A 19710-nucleotide genomic window follows, 5' to 3' on the forward strand; every position below is an offset into this window, starting at 1 on the left:
GTATGCGGAAGTGCGCACCTTGTATGTAGACGGGTATACTTATAGTACAGATACGCGGATTGTATTGGTACGAAGATAGTGAAGCAGTCGACTAATTCACACGTGTTCATAGAACTTGAACAGACAAGGCGTCGAAGCGAAAAGTAACTAGTTTCTTTTTGCCCACAGATGGAAATAACAATACAAAAGATAAAGCAAGTTAACCGTTCAGTCAGAAAAAAAACGGAAATTAAATTATGTTTCCAGCTAAATTTGCGATAATGTTTTTGATTTGCGAGTTGGTATTAAAGCTGCTCGCAATGTTTTGCAAGTAGAAAAAAAAGTTAAATTCGAGCCCTGATGAGCAGATGACCACTATAAGACATAACATCCTAAATAACAAATAATGAACGAGATGCATGAGTAAACAACAATTCTATCGTTGATAAAGTCATAGATTCATTTTAAAGATTCATTGGAGATTTTTAAAATCTATTTAGCTCTGTCAATCAATATATTTAAACAGAAAGATTTCAACAACTTTTAGGGTCATAACTGTGAAGTTTCATTAAATCTGCACAGTGTTTCAGGAGTGGAAGTTGTTTGAAGAAAAAGGTTAATGGACGGATGCAAGCTACACACATGCACTGACGGGCAACACAGTATCATTAAAGATGAGCCAAAAATCCAGTAAATCCAGTATGGCAAATACAAATCTTAGGGCAAATTAATGCTTCTATTATATCTTACTTGATGTTTTCACAGATTGGTCACAGCCACTTGTATCTTTCTCAGTCTCTGCATTTTTCCCCACAGTTATGCTGAATTTCTTCTTTTTAAGTTTTCTCACTTTCTCTGGTGATGTTAATTTTGGTTTCCATTCTTAGCAAGCATAAATGAAATATAATTTAAAGTTGAACTTGCAGAAAAATAACACATGCCCGTAATTTGCAGAATACATTAGGCATTATTTTCCTGATTATTCAATCATAAATGAAATGAACAACAAGAGATGTGTCTGTCAGAAACACAATGCCCCCTATTGGGCCGCTTTGAAGCAATAAATTTGACCTTGAACGATGACCTTGACCTTTAGCCACTCAAAATGTGCAGCTCCATGAGATACACATGCATGCCAAATATCAAGTTGCTATCTTCAATATTCAAAAAGTTATGACCAAACTTTAACGAAGGTTAAAATTTAGGAATGAAAAATGCAATATTTGACCTTGAAGGATGACCTTGACCTTGACGTTTCATTACTCAAAATGTGCAGCTCCATGAGATACACATGCATGCCAATTATGAAGTACCTATCTTCAATATTGCAAAAGTTATAAAAGTTTAACCAAGGTTAAAGTTTTGTGACACACACATACAATGACACAATGACAGACAGACAGACAGGCCAAAAACAATATACCCCCGATCTTTAAACAAATCATAGTGAACATAAGCTATTATTTTAATTAACTTTCTAAGGGCTGCACCTGACACGTAGCTTGTATTTTAGAAAGGCCTGATTCAATATTTTTTTGTAGGGATATAAACTTACATTTTATAGTTGTTTGCTTGGAAAGGCAACCATTTGTATTACTTTTGCACAGCCTAATATTATGGAGCCCAATATGTAGGTGAATCATTTAGAATCCATACATGTCATGTGTATCTTTATTTACTTTCAACAAAATAAAATTAGATCACAGGACAACATGGCTGACATTAACAGTTTTAATGCATTGTTCCTTATCATTATACATGTTATCCAATGTTTTTTCAATTCTAATAAACAGCAGAATTTTTTTCCGAGCTTACACAAATGCTAAGTAAACCAACTAAGTTTTTGAATTGACTTGCCAGAGCCTTAATTAACTTTCACTGGGCGAGTGGGCAACCAATAATTTATATCTCTGTTTCATGGTATTTTCTATATCTTATCAAACAATTTAAAGATCCATAAATGCACAAAATCAACAAATACTTCGTCAAATAAAGTTAACCAAAAACAAAGCAGTGTTCTTTAGAGCAATAGACAAATTGTCTATGCTAGATTTGGTCTGTTAATATTGATTAAACGAGATACAAAATGCTCATTTTTATTTTAAACACAATTGAATTTCGGAATTTGATGACAGCACTAAAGAGTTCTGGGTTAGCTTGGATAAATTATGCAAATTATTGCAAACCAACGAATCCAATCCTGACTCGAGATCATCCGTAAAACGAAAAACAATGACATTGTGTAACAGTTTTTAGACTGCTAAAAGGTGGTATTTTAACGTTTTTACATGAATGTTTCTTGTTTTAGGGTCTTCCTATTGTCTTTATATTGTAATTAACCTTCGCATGGCACTTTTTGTTGTTGAATGTTTTTATATAGCATTATAGTATTGGGCAGTGTATATGGATCTTTAAATACTAATAATTGGGAATCATATTGTACTGAGCAATCTGAAAAAAAACAATTCAATTTTTAGTTTTGTTGAAACTGTACTTGCTTGCAACTCCCATGACTCAATTGTTTTGTTAACAAACCAAAGAAAACATAATTTAAGTATGCAGAAAAGAATGATGTCATTAGCAAAAAGGTTATGAGAATTAAATGTTTTGCAAACAGTCAACAAAATAGTTCAGGGCAATTATAATCAGATACAGCCACGCGATGAAGATGAGTTAATTTTTTTCAATTTGTATTGATGATCATGGTTGTTATTGTTATTATTACAGATACAATTAACAAGTAAGGGATGAATGTGAAAAAGCCACTTGCTTAATATCAATTAGCACCATTAAATCTGATATTCTGGTAAATAGACATAGTGTAACAGATTCATGATGGGTCTAGGTGATGCAGATGGCAAATTTAGACAGCAAATTTTTCCAACAAAATAAAATCTACAAAACTTAATGTTAAATGAAAACAAAATGGTTTGAACGTATAAATATACATGTACATAATAAGCTGTGCCTACCATCCATGTTGAGATTTTCAACATATTCAAACACTGCTGAAAATATTTCATCGTACTCCTCATCAGTCAAAGATTTAAATGGTTTGCTCTGAAAAAAACAACAACATGCCAAGCTGTTCTGAAGTTGGTGATAATTCACAAACATTTATCATTGATTAAGTTTATTATTGAAAGATTTTTATGTGTTGGATCTATGGGTAAAATCCTAATTTGCATGATATTTTTAGGGAGTGTGCCTCGTATTTACACTGTGGGTCCAACACTTGATTAATTAAATCATTATTTAAACACATTGTTGTCGTTGACGATATTTATACAGGTAATGGGATACAAAAGAACTATAAAAGTGCCACATAAACTGATGCCCCCCACAACACATGTTTAATGACACCCACAAATCCACCACATATTCTACAGTGGAAAAAAACATCAATGGGCCATAATTCAAACAAAAAATGATTGCATGCAAATTCATTTTCTTTACAATCATATACAAATTGAGGTCAAAGAACTATGAAATTTTGAGCCAGATTCACACAGTCTTTGAAGAGGGGTTAAAATCACACAAAATAGTCAATTTTCAAAATATATATTCCACACAGGAACAAGAGGGCCATGATGGCCCTGAATCGCTCACCTGACTCATTAAGATCAGATGAAAACTATGACCTCTATTGTCTACACATGTTTTTCTATGATTTGACCTAGTGACCTAGTTCCTGACTCTAGATGACCCAAATACAATCCCAATCCAGATTTCATCAAGATAAACATTCTGACCACAGTTCATAAATATTGGATGAAAACTGTGACCTCTATTGTCAACACAAGGTTTTTCTATTTATTTGACCTAGATTTTTACCCCAGATGACCCAAATACAATCCCACCCAGATTTCATCAAGAATTCTGACCAAATTTCATAAAGGTTGGATGAAAACTGTGATCTCTAATGTCTACACAAGGTTTTTCTATGATTTGACCTAGTGACCTAGTTTTTGACCCCAGATGACCCAAATAAAATCCCAACCCAAATTTCATCCAGATAAACATTCTGACCAAATTTCATAAAGATTGGATGAAAACTGTGACCTCTATTGTCTACAGAAGGTTGTTCTATTATTTGACCTAGTGACCTTGTTTTTGACCCCAGATGACCCAAATACAATCCCAAACCGGATTTCATCAAGATAAACATTTTGACCAAATTTCATCAAGATTGGATGCAAACTGTAACCTCTACTGTCTACACAAACAAATTGTTGACAGACGGACGCACGGACACACGCAGGCACGCACAACGGACGCCGGACATCACACGATCACATAAGCTCACCGTGTCACTTCATGACAGGTGACCTAACAATATGTGTCGGAGATAAACATGAACAGTTTTGGTTAAAATCCCATAAAAACAAGGGCTGTTTGTAAAACATGCATGCCCCCCCCCCCCCTATATGGGCTATAAGTTGTAGTAGCAGCCATTGTGTGAATACGTTTTTTGTCACTGTGAATGGTGGTGGTGGTGGTGGTGTTGGTGGTGTAGTAATAGAAGTAGTAGTAGTAGTAGTAGTAGTAGTAGTAGTAGTAGTAGTAATAGTAGTTGTAGTAGTAGTAGTAGTAGTAGTAGTAGTAGTAGTAGTAGAAGTAGTAGTACTAGTAGTAGTAGAAGTAGTAGTAGAAGTAGTAGTAGTAGTAGTAGTAGTAGTAGTGGTAGTAGTAGTAGTAGTAGTAGTGGTAAAAGTAGTAGTAGTAGTGGCAGTAGTAGTAGAAGTAGTAATAGTAGACGTGGTGGTGGTGGTGGTGGTGGTGGTAGTAGTACTAGTAGTAGTAGTACTAGTAGTAGTAGTAGTAGTAGTAGTAGTAGTAGTAGTAGTAGTAGAAGTAGTAGTAGTGGTAGTAGTAGTAGAAGTAGTAGTAGTAGTAGTAGTATTAGTAGTAGTAGTAGTAGCAGTAGCAGTAGCAGCATTACAAGACCAATACTTAAGAATGATCAAATGGGAAAAGGTAACATAGCACCGGCAGTAAATATGGGGCCCATTTACAGGTCAGATTTGGAATCTCTGCTGTAAAATGAGATTTTGAATGAATTAAAGGGAGGCAAATCTGTAATAAAAAGAACATGCATAAACCGTAGTTGTTTCCCTTGTTTGAACCATGCTAAATCCTTACAAGTTTGGAAAGAATTGGATGAAAAATTTGTACTTTATTGCATAAACACCATTTTCTCAATTCAAGGGGAGGTAATTCTGTACTTCATGGACCAATAATGCTCATTTTTTGTAGGGTTCGTGTCCTCATTGATATAAAGACACTGTGCAAATTTGGAAAGGATCGGACAAAAAATGTGGAAGATTTTTGAAAGTTTTCACAAAATAGGCAAAAACGAATAAACATGCAAAGTTCAACGAGCTCCTGCGGCCATGTTTTTTGACGAATCAAATTTCTTTGAACAACTTTTTCAGGGGAGCCCTCAAAGGTCATCCCTGTGAAATTTTTTGAAAATCTGATGAGCGGTTTCTGACAAGAAGATTTTTTAAGGTTTTTACCATATATGGTCATGGCGGCCATCTTGGTTATGTGATCAAATTCTTTTTAACAATTCTTTTGTCCCATGACCTAGGGATGCTCCACATGAAATTTAGTTGAAATTGGCTCAATGGTTTAGTAGAAGAAGATGTTTACAAATTGTTTACAGACGGACGGACGGACGCCGGACGCTGAGTGATCACAATAGCTCACCTCGAGCTATCGCTCAGGTGAGCTGAAAACAGTCCAATAGCCTTAATTCTCCCCAAATTCAACACAATAGAAATTTCTTTTTTACCATAATGAGGAGTTCACATAAATTAAGGGACTATATATTATCAAAAGGAAAACAGACAAAGCATCATAATTCTGCCAAAACTAATTGCAGCCTAAATTCCTTAAATAACAATCATTTTCACGCAAAGATCATTGGACAGCAATTTTTTTAGCAGAATCCACACAGAAGTAAAAGAGAAATTGAAAACACAAAATTTGTGAACTATATATTCTATCATGGAAATACAGACAAAGCGCTAGAGTTCTACCAATCCTTGGTGCAGCCATAATTCCTTTGGAAACATGTAAACATAAATATCATTGTAAGATGAACGCTTGAGCAAGATCCCAATAGTTAACAAGGAATTAAAACACAAGCCTCAGAGCACTATATATTCTAAAGTGGAAAACAAACAAAGGTCCATAATTCTGCAAACAATTGTCAAATCCATATTTCCCTTCTTAATGATCATCTACAAATTTAGGTCATTCAACTGTTTAAGTCTAACCAATATTTAAAGGAGATTTGAAAGACAAGCTTTAAGAGACTATACATTCTGTGTTGGAAAAATAGTCAGAGGGACATAATTCTGCCAAATATAGTCGCTAACATCCCTACACATTTCATTTTGGGTAATAAAACCTTGAAAGTTTAAGCGAGATCCACCCTCCAAGTGCAAACAAAAGCTTGGAACGTATATACGGACAGACCAGTGCATTCCTTATTGCCTTCCACTCCATGGAGGCATTCCATACTTGGACTACTTTAACATTCTCTTCTGAGATTAACATGTTATTGTACATTAACCTGCAATATGACAATATAAATTAATGCAATTAACATCTTCATTTTTCACATTAATCATCAGCATAGTTTTGAATGAATTGAGTCAGCAGCATCACTATCAAATCTTAACTTATCCTGCTTCATGTCACTTTCATAAAACAAATAACATTCAGCATTCATTTTTAATTATGTAACATCGAACATTATCAACGGTCATATTGTCTGCGATTTTACTGGGCCTCATACTAATTTTCATCTTAAATCTTATTATTCTACATATGAAACAGCTCAGTCTCGAAATTAAACTGCTGTTTCTACATATGAAAATGCTGTTTCTACATATGAAATTGCTGATTTTATATAGGAAACTTCTGATTTTACATAATTATGTACAATTTCTAAATCAATTATCAGATGAAAGCAGCTTAGACACAATCCTTGATCTATCGTACATTCTGCTGGCTTTGCATCAGGTCAGGCATTTGTAGAGAATGCTCTTACATGCATACATGCCATACGTCCCGGATTGTCCGGGACAGTCCCAGAAATGAAGAACTTGTCCCGCTGTCCCGGAAATCTGTTAAATGTCCCGGAATTTACAAAATCCATATATACATGTACCTTATCTTAGGCTTAACTGCACCTCGAATCTGTGTATATCTGCAGCGTCTCCATGACAATGCCTACCCGAATAGGCAGACTACGCTACGTGTCAAAATCGATCAATTAACAGGGGTCCTGTTATCATATCGATTGTCTCACGTTCGCGGTCAAACCGAAAAGGCGGCATTGTTTAATGTGGTTGTTAATTGACTTTAATCTACTACGTCATTATTTCCCGCTGCGTAAGGGCAAAGGATAGTTGTTCACACATCTAAAGTCCAACATCGCTGAGTAAAAAATTAAAAAGCAGTATGTATTGTGAATTGATTTGAGTTGACGATCTAACGGTACTGTATTGTTGTATTTTTTATTATATAAATGTTATAAATGAATAAAGGCGTATCAACAACTACGCGTTACACACCGGTCTTAATAACAATAACGCAGTGACGTCACCATCTATGTTTAGAACGCTTACACTGAAAACACGTGGCTTGTATCTAGTAACGGAAGTAGTAATGTTAAATTTGACGTTAATAGATCAAGTGTATTTCGGATAGGCTTTCAAACTTTTGCAACTAACGATGCGAAACAAAAAAAAACGTACCAAAAATGCATATGTCTATAAATATCGCTACATTTTATACATGTCCCGGAAAATCGGCAAAAGTCCCGGACAATTTAACTCAATGTCCCGGAATTGGTCTGAAAAATTATGGCATGTATGCTTACATGTTTGTCACATACCTCTTTAGGTGTCTTCTCCTTTGTTCTTTTCTCATTTGAAGTTTCAGAAGATTCCTCTTTTGGTATCTTAAGAAAATAATGAGTTGAATACTAATGACCATTTGGAAATTGTTCAGTCTTAATTGTAATAAAGACATATATACAAATACAACAAGAGATGTGTTTGTCAGAAACACAATTCCCCCTACTGCCCCGCTTTGAAGCCATATATTTGACCTTTGACCTTGAAGGATGACTTTGACCTTGACCTTTCACCACTAAAATGTGCAGCTCCATGAGATACACATGCATGCCAAATATGAAGTTGCTATCTTCAATAATGCAAAAGTTATTGCAAAACTTTCACTTTGTTATTGCAAAACTTTAACCAAGGTTAAAATTTTGGGACACACAAGCATACAATGACAGACAGACAGACAGGCCAAAAACAATACCCCCTCTTCTTCGAAGAAGGGTGCATTTTACATATGTACAATTTCTAAATCAATTATCAGATGAAAACAGCTAAGACACAATCCTTGATCTATCGTACATTCTGCTTGCTTTGCATCAGGTCAGGCATTTGTAGAGAATGTTCTTACATGTTTGTCACATACCTCTTTAGGTGTCTTCTCCTTTGTGTTTTTCTCATTTGAAGTTTCAGAAGATTCCTCTTTTGGTATCTTAAGAAAATAATGAGTTGAATACTAATGACCATTTGGAAATTGTTCAGTCTTAATTGTAATAAAGACATATATACAAATACAACAAGAGATGTGTTTGTCAGAAACACAATTCCCCCTACTGCGCCGCTTTGAAGCCAAATATTTGACCTTTGACCTTGAACGATGACTTTGACCTTGACCTTTCACCACTAAAATGTGCAGCTCCATGAGATACACATGCATGCCAAATATGAAGTTGCTATCTTCAATAATGCAAAAGTTATTGCAAAACTTTCACTTTGTTATAGCAAAACCTTAACCAAGGTTAAAGTTTTGGGACACACACATACAATGACAGACAGACAGACAGGCCAAAAACAATATACCCCCTCTTCTTCAAAGAAGGGGGCATAAAAATATACATTTAACAGTCCCTGATCAGGAGCAAAATTGCATACGATATAAACACATACAAAAAGTTTTCCAAATAATCACAAAGATGAAACTTTATATTAAAGGTAATATATTTCTATTCAGAATGATTGCACTAACACTAATTTCTATTCAGAATGATTGCACTAACACTACAAAATAATATAATAGATATATGATCTGCAAAGAGCACTAAAAAACACTTTGCCCATATTACTTACCTTTGTCAATGATGCAGGTGCTTTTGTTGTGACTTTAAACTCTTTCCTGTTTGCATGTTTTGTCTTTTGCTAAAATCATACAAGATATATTAAACAATATTAAAGAATTCCAGAAATTAAGGATTACATATCTTGGTAATAAATATAAGCATTCATGACGTGTTGTGTTTTATTTAATCAATTCTGAATGAAATTATGCATATTTATACAAAAAGCTATAGAAATAAGAATAGTTATAGACAATTGACAATTTCAGGTGTACGATATTAAAAAATGAACCATCCTCCACTGGGTCTTGTTTGTTAATGTATAAACATAACAAAGTTTTAAAACAGTTAGTATAGAAAAAATATTTTGGCATTTTTGCTTTCCGATGTAACCACTACCTGACCATATCAAACATTGAGAGCTTTTATACAGAACTGCTAAGCATCTACAGCAGTTATATACTCAACTGTGTGCATTATCTGCTATACAAACTGTTCTGATATATGATTTGGATTGTTGTTTTTGCCGACCTGACTTGCTGCAAGAGCAGCGTCCCCCTGTGCAGAGACTTGTGGTTGGTCTGGCACCACCTGATTGTCATCATCACTCGCGCAGTCGGCCCCCTCTGCAGTTGGGAGACCAGCGCCTTCTGCTTTCTGAATGTCCTTTATTTTGTGCATATGCTTGTGGTTTGTTGGAATAATACAATAACACTTTTAAACAGTTTTAAAAGCACGTTTTTATCAAATTAAAATACTAACCAGACAGGGTTTTTTCTAGCTATTTTTGGGAAAGGAGTCTGGTCAATTTGGGATTTTTTATTTCGATAAAATGGCATATTTGGAAAAAAAATTATTAAACAAAAATTAATGGACCAAATTGGATTTTTTTATCAACAAATATAAAATTGAGATTTAATAATCATTTGACACTTCTTCCTAAAAAAAATGTTTATTTTTTTTTGGGGGGGGGGGGGGGAATTGGGAATGTTTTTTACAATTTTCGTTTGGGATCCCGTACGTTTGCTTTGGGATCGGGCCCGTTTTAACATAGCAGAAAAACCCCTGCCATATCAATCAATACCTAAAATATTAAAAATTTACTGTTGAAAATAGTGATATTTATACAAGATATAATACAAGATGGATATATAACATATTTGGCTTTATTAAGTCATTAAATTAGACTAAGTAAGGAAGTAAACAAATATTTCGTCACAGTTGCGGGGCCCATAGGCCTTATTGGTAATTTGGGACTGTCTGATATTATTAAGGAAATACATTAAATACAATTTAAATAATCAAATTTTACACTTGCATGAAGATTTAAATCAGCCTTTTACCAAAATCATAATATAATAGTCTTCATTTATCATTTCAGGAAGAGAGAATATACATCCTCTTTCTAGCACAAAGACACATGTACAGGTCCTGCACCCTCTATATGGACAATACATATTTATTATAAAACAAATTGTATAACATACATCTTTATTTTTATTATCCTTTTCTTGAGCTGGAATCTCTTGCCCGTTTGCCTTTACTGTCGGTGCTATAGAATAGACATAGAATTTTACTAAACTTAGTTGTCTATCAGCAACATGTCATTCTATTTTTTAAATATGACAGTGTTAAAATCACCTGTGATGATTTATGAAAAGTGATTTTTTCCCCCTGATAAATGATGAAGTAACAGATTGCATTTACTATGTAATGCTCATATTTGGGCATTGAATTTTAAATGTGATCTTGACCTTTGAGTTGGAGACACAGATTGGTGATTATATTTAACAATTGTCTGATAAATAAAGAAGTTGCAGTCCCACAATCTGTATGATGCACACTTTTGATCTTTGATCTCCAAGTGACCTCAACCTTTGAGCTAAGGACATGGGTCTTACACAGGACATGATGTCGCCTCATGGTAAACATTTATATTTAATTGTAAACAAGAATCCGTCGGAGACGGGTGATGCTCCCCAAAGTTTTTTTTTGTCACAATATTGCACTATATATTCAGATAAAAGGAAACGTCTAGTAGTTGGGGGGACAAGAATTGCACTATATGTACAGTTTATAGAAAATTTCAAAGGGCCATAACTCTGTGAAAAATCATCCGACCAGAACCGGCTGATAATATGCACATCTCCTCTTGGTAGTGAAGCTTCCCATAAAGTTTCATTGAATTCCGGTCATTAGTTGCTGAGAAATAGCCCGGACAAGAATTGCATTATATGTACAGTCAGTGCTCACGCTGCTGCCAGACATTATCGCCAATGGCGATTATTTTATCCAACTGGCTATTATTTCTTAAAATTGTCTAGAAAAAATGGCGATTATTTTATCCGCCTACATAAAAAAACAAATTGCCACTAAATGTTGTCCCGCGATTGCGAAACGCCTGCAAATCGGGCCATCAAGCAGGAAAAATCGATAACGAGATTACCTGTGTACACACTCGACCCTGTGTATTGTCACACACGCGTCAATAACTTCTGCGACATTGTGGCCTAGAGCATTTTTCTCAATCAGTGTCCGACAGCAGTGATATATTTCGGAAAAAAACGTCTTTAATCTCCCTGTGCTTTACCAATTATCGGTAACTGTTAGATCTTTGTTAATTTTTCGCCAATTATTATTTAATCGTCATTATTGAAAATCGCCGCTAATATTGTTGGCTGGTTTTGTTTTGCACGCCGTTTTTTCTGCAATTAGATTACGTTGAACATTGCTTGATGAAATAATTATTTAATCGCCATCAACTAATTATCCCCGTAATTACCGCTGTTTGTCGTCTGCTTTAACATAATGATTCCAATTTTTAACCAGGTAACCTGGTTTTCCCAATTCAAAGGGACCCGGCATATGCCATGGTCAGCTAATTTTAACGAAACACGTGTATGGAATTACACTAAGGTGGTGTATTTTAACTCACGCGCTGTGACGTTAATTGATGTAAACATGATCGGCATTGCGAAAGTGTTATTTTTGGAATAAATCATTTACAATTGATATTGGCCTCTGCCTACAATATTGCGGCCGATGGCAAACGCCGTATTAAGAGATAAAGTAGTCGAACGATATGCACATTTTAGATTATGCATATTAATATTTTATATTATGCATATTTTATTTGCAAAACGCGTACAATTTTTCGGATTACCGTTTTCGGATACTGTATTTTTTTCGTCCATTATGATTTATTTTCGAAGTTCATAACAGCAAAAATAGAATGACGAATACACATGCGGTGATACAGAAGATGTGGTTTATAATATTTCGAGTATTCACCAAAAATTGCAATAGGAAAAACTATAAAAAATAGTATAATTAGTGCTCTGGGTGGGTTGGGGCCTCTGCCCTTAATTCTTATGTGTATGTAACTGTAGCTGAGATCTGGTTTGTTAAGTCACACTCACAACATTGATTGTATTCTTTATTGTAAAGCCATGATAATATTTTATAAGAAAATGGCACACTGATATTATGCTTGTTTTTGAGTATATATATATATATATATTATAACTTAAATCAATAGATATACATTTAATAAAACATAGATAAAATGAGATTCATGGTTTTTTCTTTCTTTTTGCCTTCAGTACAGTTTTGCGGAAAAGTCCGCATATGTTTTGGCTATTATTTTTTTAAGGAAAAAAATATGGCTATTATTTTCTGAAGGCCAGAGTGAGCACTGTACAGTTAATGGAAAATTTCAAAAATTTCAAAGGGCCATAACTCTGTAAAAAATCATCCGATCAGAACCCGCTGATAATATGCACATCTCCTCTTGGTAGTGAAGCTTCCCATAAAGTTTCATTGAATTTCGGTCATTAGTTGCTGAGAAATAGCCCGGACAAAAATTGTGCACAGATGGACAGACAGACAGACAGACAGATGCACACACGGACAGACGAAGCGGCGACTATATGCTCCCCCCAAAACTTATTTTGGGGAAGCATAAAAATTTTACTGTCAAAAGCGAATTTTCGTATATATATCATAAAAGCAGAGTATCTGCATTTTAGTTCTGAAAAATGTGTCACAATTACCTGATTAAAACACTCTGCGACCAATGCAGATACAGGACACGTATAAAACTAAACTTTTACTTAATGTGATACCTGTAAATGCAGGTCGTTTAAAACTGGACTTCTTTACTGTTTTTGTTGACTCCATTATGTATTGTTTCCTTTCTTACTGAAATATAAAGGTCTTCTTGTAAACCACTTAATTTGCACAACTGTTTGGAAACCAAATATAAATATTGTGGTCCATATTGAGATAACAACAGTTTTACTAAAAGCATGCTCATTGCTTATCATGTTTAAATTAATAAGTACACACACACACGCACACAAACACTAATACTGGTAATAATCTATTTCTTATTGCAGGTTTTTCCCTTCATTTTGAAAAATGCCACACTAGAAATCATGTATTTTTGCATTGTTAAATTCTCAATTTTCAGAAAAATGTATATCGCAAACATAATTAAATTTGGCAAAAATTACTGCTTGTTTTCAATTTCACCATTTGATCAAGACTGACATGACTGACATTAAACAAATTAAGAAAGTCACATAAAGAAATTATAATACAAAATAAATGTTAGAAGACTATGAGAATTTATGATTCTCATTAAGTAATAAAATTATATAAAAATATGTATATTATGGTGACCACAGTTACATATCTTGTTTTTGAAAAATGATATTCATGACCATGGTCATTTAAATCTCATTTTTTGGAAAATGTATTTCTTTAGATTATGTCTCCCTTCAACAAATGTAAACTTTTTTGTGTCCAGTTAAGTCTCAGAAAAAAGTTGTAATAATTTATAATTATGTTATAAATTTGTTGAGTTATGGAATGGAAACGAAATTGTTTATAATTTAAGATAAGAATGTAACATAATATAAAATAAGGCCTGTTTTCACTATTAACAAAATTGAAGTTAAAAAGTCTTGTGTTGCCTCGTTATCTTTACGGTAAATTTTCTTTCCGACCGTTGTTCCTGCTTTATATTTTTCTTTCGGATTTTACAAGCATATTTTCCGGAATTCAGTAACGAAGCAGCAATTTGCTGAACGATGACCAAATTTAGTCTATAGCCCCCACATGTTCTAAGTTTTGAGGTTTTTAGATGGTTTCAATTGTCTCGGACAGTGCTTTTATAGAAAAGAATCAATAAACAATGATCGTATTGTACATGTCGCGTAAGAGATTGTTTATAAATTAATAAAATAGTCCACTTTCTGCTGCGTCTTCATGACGTAGTATTTTTGCTCAGTCCATTCAACTGAGGCTATTAATAGATGCGGTTGTCGATAAACAAAGGAGAGTGCACGGGTGATAACAACGCTCTCACATACACCTCAATGCCGTAGTACAGGTCAATCGTAATTTGAGGCTATTAATAGATTAAGGAAAAAGTTAACGCTTATTTATATTCTCAATTTATAAAACGTTGAACATAAGTAAAACAATAACTTCGGATATACGATATACAAAAACAAAAAATGTTTCATAATCGCTAAAACCGAATATAACAAACAATTAATTATAATAATAATACCAATGACCTGTTTCGTAACCTCGTTCATTCTACTTAAGCGGGTATTTCTGGAAAACGTTCTTTTGTTCACAACAGATAGCGGCGATCTTTTGTATTTACGGGTGCTAGCAACGCATTAGTAGAAGGTTTAGAGAAGGTTAAGCTTGTTTATATTCACAGTTCTCAATACATAGACAGTTGGATATGAGTTCATCAATTGCTACAGGCATACTATAGGCAACCTCAAAAATGCATTATAATCGCTAAAACCGAAAACAACTAAATATAACAAGAAATGTCTTTTAAAAATGTAGTCGGTGTATACGCTTACTTTGAAATAAAGTTTGCAATTTACTTTTCTAAATAAATACAATTAAAACACAAGTTTAACTATTGTGTTGTTTTTTCAATTGTAAGTTGCATATTCGCCGCATGAAACGTGTGTTAGCACTGTCAAACCACACATTAGTGTGAGTAGATAATGTGCCATTATAACGACAACACATAATAATAAACTTGATGGATTGTTCTTTATTCAGTTGTTTACAAAAAGTTTCCAAGTCAATATACTTCTGTAAATTAGTTGTTAATGTAAAACTTCAAAGTCTATGTAATTCTCCAAGTAACTAACAACATTTCCAATACATGACAAAGTCCTTCCCCACCCCACCTGGGGTTGGGTTCTGTAATTAAACCTCTAGCGTTTTTCCTATGTGTTAAATTCTTATTGTTCAGTGTTCAAAAGGAATTTCTTATTTATCTAGATCGTTACATAAACCTCTCATCACAGGTGGTTAGCGTGTGGCTATGATATTAATTAGTGAAAACATCATTTTGAATGATAAATAATCATATTATAACGAAAAATTAAATTTTATGGAAAAAAAATTCACTATTAAATATATAAATAACAAGGTATGCAACTCAAAATCACCCCAAAACGGGGTGCATCGCTTTGAACAACCATATCTTCATCATTTGTGCAGCAATTTTCACGATCTCGGTCTTATTCAACCCAGAAATTAATTTCCTTTCTGGAAATGTATATGTCTTGCAATATTTTTACAAATGCTGGGTCAACTTTTAAGAAATAACACGATACACAACTCGCATGACCCAGTTGACAATGACCATGCGGTCTTTAAGACTGAAATCTTCGCGGAGTAAAGGGCAACTTCCCTACAAAGTTCATGTACCTCGATACCATAATTCAATAAAACGTATGAAAAAATATTATTACCGTTCTTGTCGTTACATTATGCATCAAGACTAACTGTCCAGCGCCGTTTGAAACCTTTGTTTACATACATTTCAACTAACTGACATTTTAAACACACGAGTGATTTCATTGGTCCAATGCGGAGGTGTGTCTTTACAACTGGAGATTTCATTCATAAAGACTGCATGATCATTGTCAACTGGGTGAGATAGTTATACGATATTCCAAAAATATTCATTTAATATGATGGTTACTGCAAATTGTCTTCAGTTCTGATTACCATTTGCTTCAGAACGTCCAAAAAGTTATGTTATTTTTATTTTGTCTAAGTTATCTCTATGAAATAATAAGGATGATAAAAAGTGCACACAAAACTCCCCCGTGCGCAATGACACACACTTTATAAATTTGAATGTTGTGTGTTCATTTCAAACTTGCGATTGATTTTGAAAAATGAATTGCGTCACAGCGTGTTAAATAATGCAATAGCGATGATCTTCAGTTCCTTCAGCGCTTTGATTACTATTGTTAAACGTATTATTATATTATTTAGAACCTTTTTTGTCAGTCACTAGTCAGTCAGTTTGTAAATAAGTCAGTTGTAAGTGGTTTCAGTGAGACTGTATTTTCAGCTTAAGTCTTGACTGTGTTTTAAAACTTTTAATGGATCGACATGACAACAATTTCATTAAATATATAAAGTCTTAGAGTAATTTTAGAAATAAGTAAAGTATTTCTCTATTTTCTGTTACAGCATTTTACCTTGAAAGTTCTGATAAATAAATATTGAAAATGAAACTTTGGTTGCTGTTGAGTCAAAACAAGTCTACAGCGTTTACGCTACCTTGCCAAACTCAGAGAAAGCAAAAGATCTCATTGTAATGGCACACATCTTGAGTATGACCTCAGCCATTTCGCAACACAAAAGCCTCATATATATTGGAAGCACACATGACCATTATGGAAGAATATTGAATGGTCACGTGGTTCAAATGATGACAGTTGTTTTGATGTGTGTATAAAAAGATGATATAAATAAGTGCATAACTTATAATAATAGAGTCTTTATTATTATTTACCCCCGTAAGTAATACTATTGGTAAAATACTGGGCATAATGATAATCACATTTTCAGATATTAAAATTGTCAATGGCCACTTGATGACATAACAATAGAAAAATTCACTTTTCAAAACATTATATTTATAATAGATGCAGTCATCATCAATATCATGTGTTTTTCATGTTAATAATAATAAAATACCACAATAAGCCTCATTGTTATATGATAACACCATCATAATTGGTAAACCATAACAAGAAAGTGATTTTTTTAAGTTTAAGTGTAACACTTGGTTAATGATTTACAAAATCTGTTATTGTAATATACGGAGCTCCAATGGAGGATCGAACCCACGACCTCTGGAGTGGTAGTCAGACACTCAAACCTGTTACCATGTCGCTGAAAAGTTAGCTCAAAAGCAAGGCTGTTGGAAGTGACCTAAAATCACTACACTCCTCCCCCTCTTAATATTTCAAGGCCAGACATGCCCGCTACAGCATGTCACATTGACACTTTGCTATAGTGTCGACCGCTTCAAAAGCGGCTCCTTGAAGCCATTAAACAGCTCACCTCCACATTCTGAATCACAGTTCATGTTTTGCCTCGTCGCCATTATTGTAAATATACAGAGCTCCAATGGGGGATCGAACCCACGACCTCCGGAGTGGTAGACAGACACTCTAACCACGTCGCTGAAAAGCTAGCTCAACAGCAAGGCTGTTGATAGTTCTGGCTACCATAACTTTAAATGTCGCTTTTTTATGATTTTTGACTGGCGCGACTTTATAGTTATGGACCAACCCCATTAGGAAAGTCAACCAGAAATTCCCGAAAAGTTGACAGTTAACAAAGACCGGTCCAAAACAGCTTTTAAATGCAGTTATTGGCCAAAATCAACCACTTGATCGGAAAAATTGACATTTTTCACATTTAACTGATATATTCTTTCACAAAATACTATCTTAAACATTAAAAATTTATCTATTCTGCTCTTAATTATCGAGAAAAACAGCGATGTGACAGACTGTCTTGAAATGCGAATCTCTCGAGATTTCACTGTCATATGACGTTATTTCTATTTTTAGTAACATACCATGTGCTTAAGTGTTTTCAAATTCAGAATGACAATACCAGGTATTTTAGATTATTCTGGCCTGTTTTGTAAACAAATTGTAGTGTAAATACAAACTCAAAGTAAATATTATTTAAAACTACCTGATTCACTCTGAAATCAGTCTTATAATCCACCAGACGTAAGTTGTCAATCACAAATAATAGATTTCAGAAAACGAAAGTAATGTTTACAATTTCCGCAAATAATGTCAAGGTCGATCCGAAAGTATCCAAATGAAAACTTGTCACGTGACAAAGCGACAATGGCGTTAAAATTGTGAATTTCAGACTGATGATAGTTATTTTCATCTATTGTACAATGCATTTGAAACATTTGAACTTTGAAATATTCCCCGATGCAGTAATTTATATTCATTCACCAATATATGTAGAAATGTATCCAAGAAAATGAGCTTTATTTGATTTATAGCGTGACATAAATATGTTACGACTCTGGTTGACTTTCGATACGGGGTTGGCTTCAGCGTACAGGTATGTCAATACTATATAAACTGTACGCTAAAGTTTCTTTAGCCAGGCTGTTGGAAATGACCTTAAATCGCTACACTGTTAAAACTCATGCTTGTGTTGATCAAAATTAACACAAGCCCACACTATCCCTGAACTGGTACATTTTGAACAGGTTTAATCTGATTCTTGATTTCATATAGGCTGACATGTATTGCACTCAAGTAATAAGTGAAGAATTTTGAATTGCTAGGCTGACCTGTTAATTTTGATGACTGTGCATATCCTCGAGTATCCTAACATCGTGGTAATAACGAAAGTCGGCCTCGCGCGACGTAAACTGTCAAGAGATCTTGGCGGTTCAACACTTAAATATTACATCGGTTATCGGTTAATGTTACAACGGTAGATAAAACAAAAAACATGCAGCAAAATATTACATAATCTACCATTTCATTGCATACCCATTGCTCAGCGTCTCGGTCCCTGTGTATCCTAAGTTCGTGGTAAACCTTCCAGGTTAAAATTGATCAACTCCCGGTTTCAAAATGTTTTTTTTTTGCATAAGGCCAATCAAAACAATTGTTTACTGTAACTAATTAACTTTCATTTATCTGAGAATTTTTAATGTGGGATTAACAAGTTCTAACTTTTGAACACTGAAAATAACAAAAACACTATCTACGTATGTCTCATTAAAACAGAACTTATTCCTCGGAACCAGCAATGGCCGGATGCAGTAAAAGGGATCCCCAATCCTTACATAAATTAAATAATATAATTAGCTGCGTTTACATTTCTACTCAAAATCAACAAAAATTTCGTACAATATTTCGTAAAATAAAGCTAAACAATTAAAAATCATTGTTCCTTATGGTCATTGTCGAAATTTCAACGCCAGATGTGGTCTGGTAGACTAGATGCTTGTGTATACAAAATGCTCGTTTTTAATTATGGTTTTAACATGGTACCATTTTAGTATTCATGTGTCGTATCAATAGATATAATCACAGGAAATTAACATGGAATTTATTGTGGTCACAAATAAATAAAAATGAGCATTTTGTATCTACAAAAATCTAGTAATCATACCACATCTAGCGTTGAAATTGTGG

The 19710-nt window shown here is 34.0% G+C and overlaps 1 protein-coding gene across 7 annotated transcripts in view; it reads right to left on the minus strand.

Annotated features, from left to right (window-relative positions):
- LOC127832643 (zinc finger CW-type PWWP domain protein 1-like) overlaps positions 1-19710 on the minus strand; it is a 217689-nt gene that overhangs the window by 196998 nt on the left and 981 nt on the right. For 3 of the 7 annotated variants that reach the window (XM_052358244.1, XM_052358237.1, XM_052358243.1), the window contains exons 2-9: positions 13300-13375; positions 10663-10727; positions 9707-9859; positions 9189-9257; positions 8488-8553; positions 7892-7957; positions 2952-3039; positions 730-861 (exon numbers count right to left, since the gene is read on the minus strand). In XM_052358244.1, coding sequence (XP_052214204.1) covers positions 730-861; positions 2952-3039; positions 7892-7957; positions 8488-8553; positions 9189-9257; positions 9707-9859; positions 10663-10727; positions 13300-13354 — 694 coding nt within the window. In that variant the 5' untranslated portion in view covers positions 13355-13375. Of the gene's footprint in view, positions 1-729; positions 862-2951; positions 3040-7891; positions 7958-8487; positions 8554-9188; positions 9258-9706; positions 9860-10662; positions 10728-13299; positions 13376-17584; positions 17610-19710 lie in introns of those variants that run through there. The other 4 variants (XM_052358238.1, XM_052358240.1, XM_052358241.1 and 1 more) reach the window with 4 other exon arrangements.

The sequence above is a fragment of the Dreissena polymorpha genome, chromosome 5 (assembly GCF_020536995.1).
Source record: "Dreissena polymorpha isolate Duluth1 chromosome 5, UMN_Dpol_1.0, whole genome shotgun sequence".
In the NCBI taxonomy this organism is placed as follows: Eukaryota; Metazoa; Mollusca; class Bivalvia; order Myida; family Dreissenidae; genus Dreissena; species Dreissena polymorpha.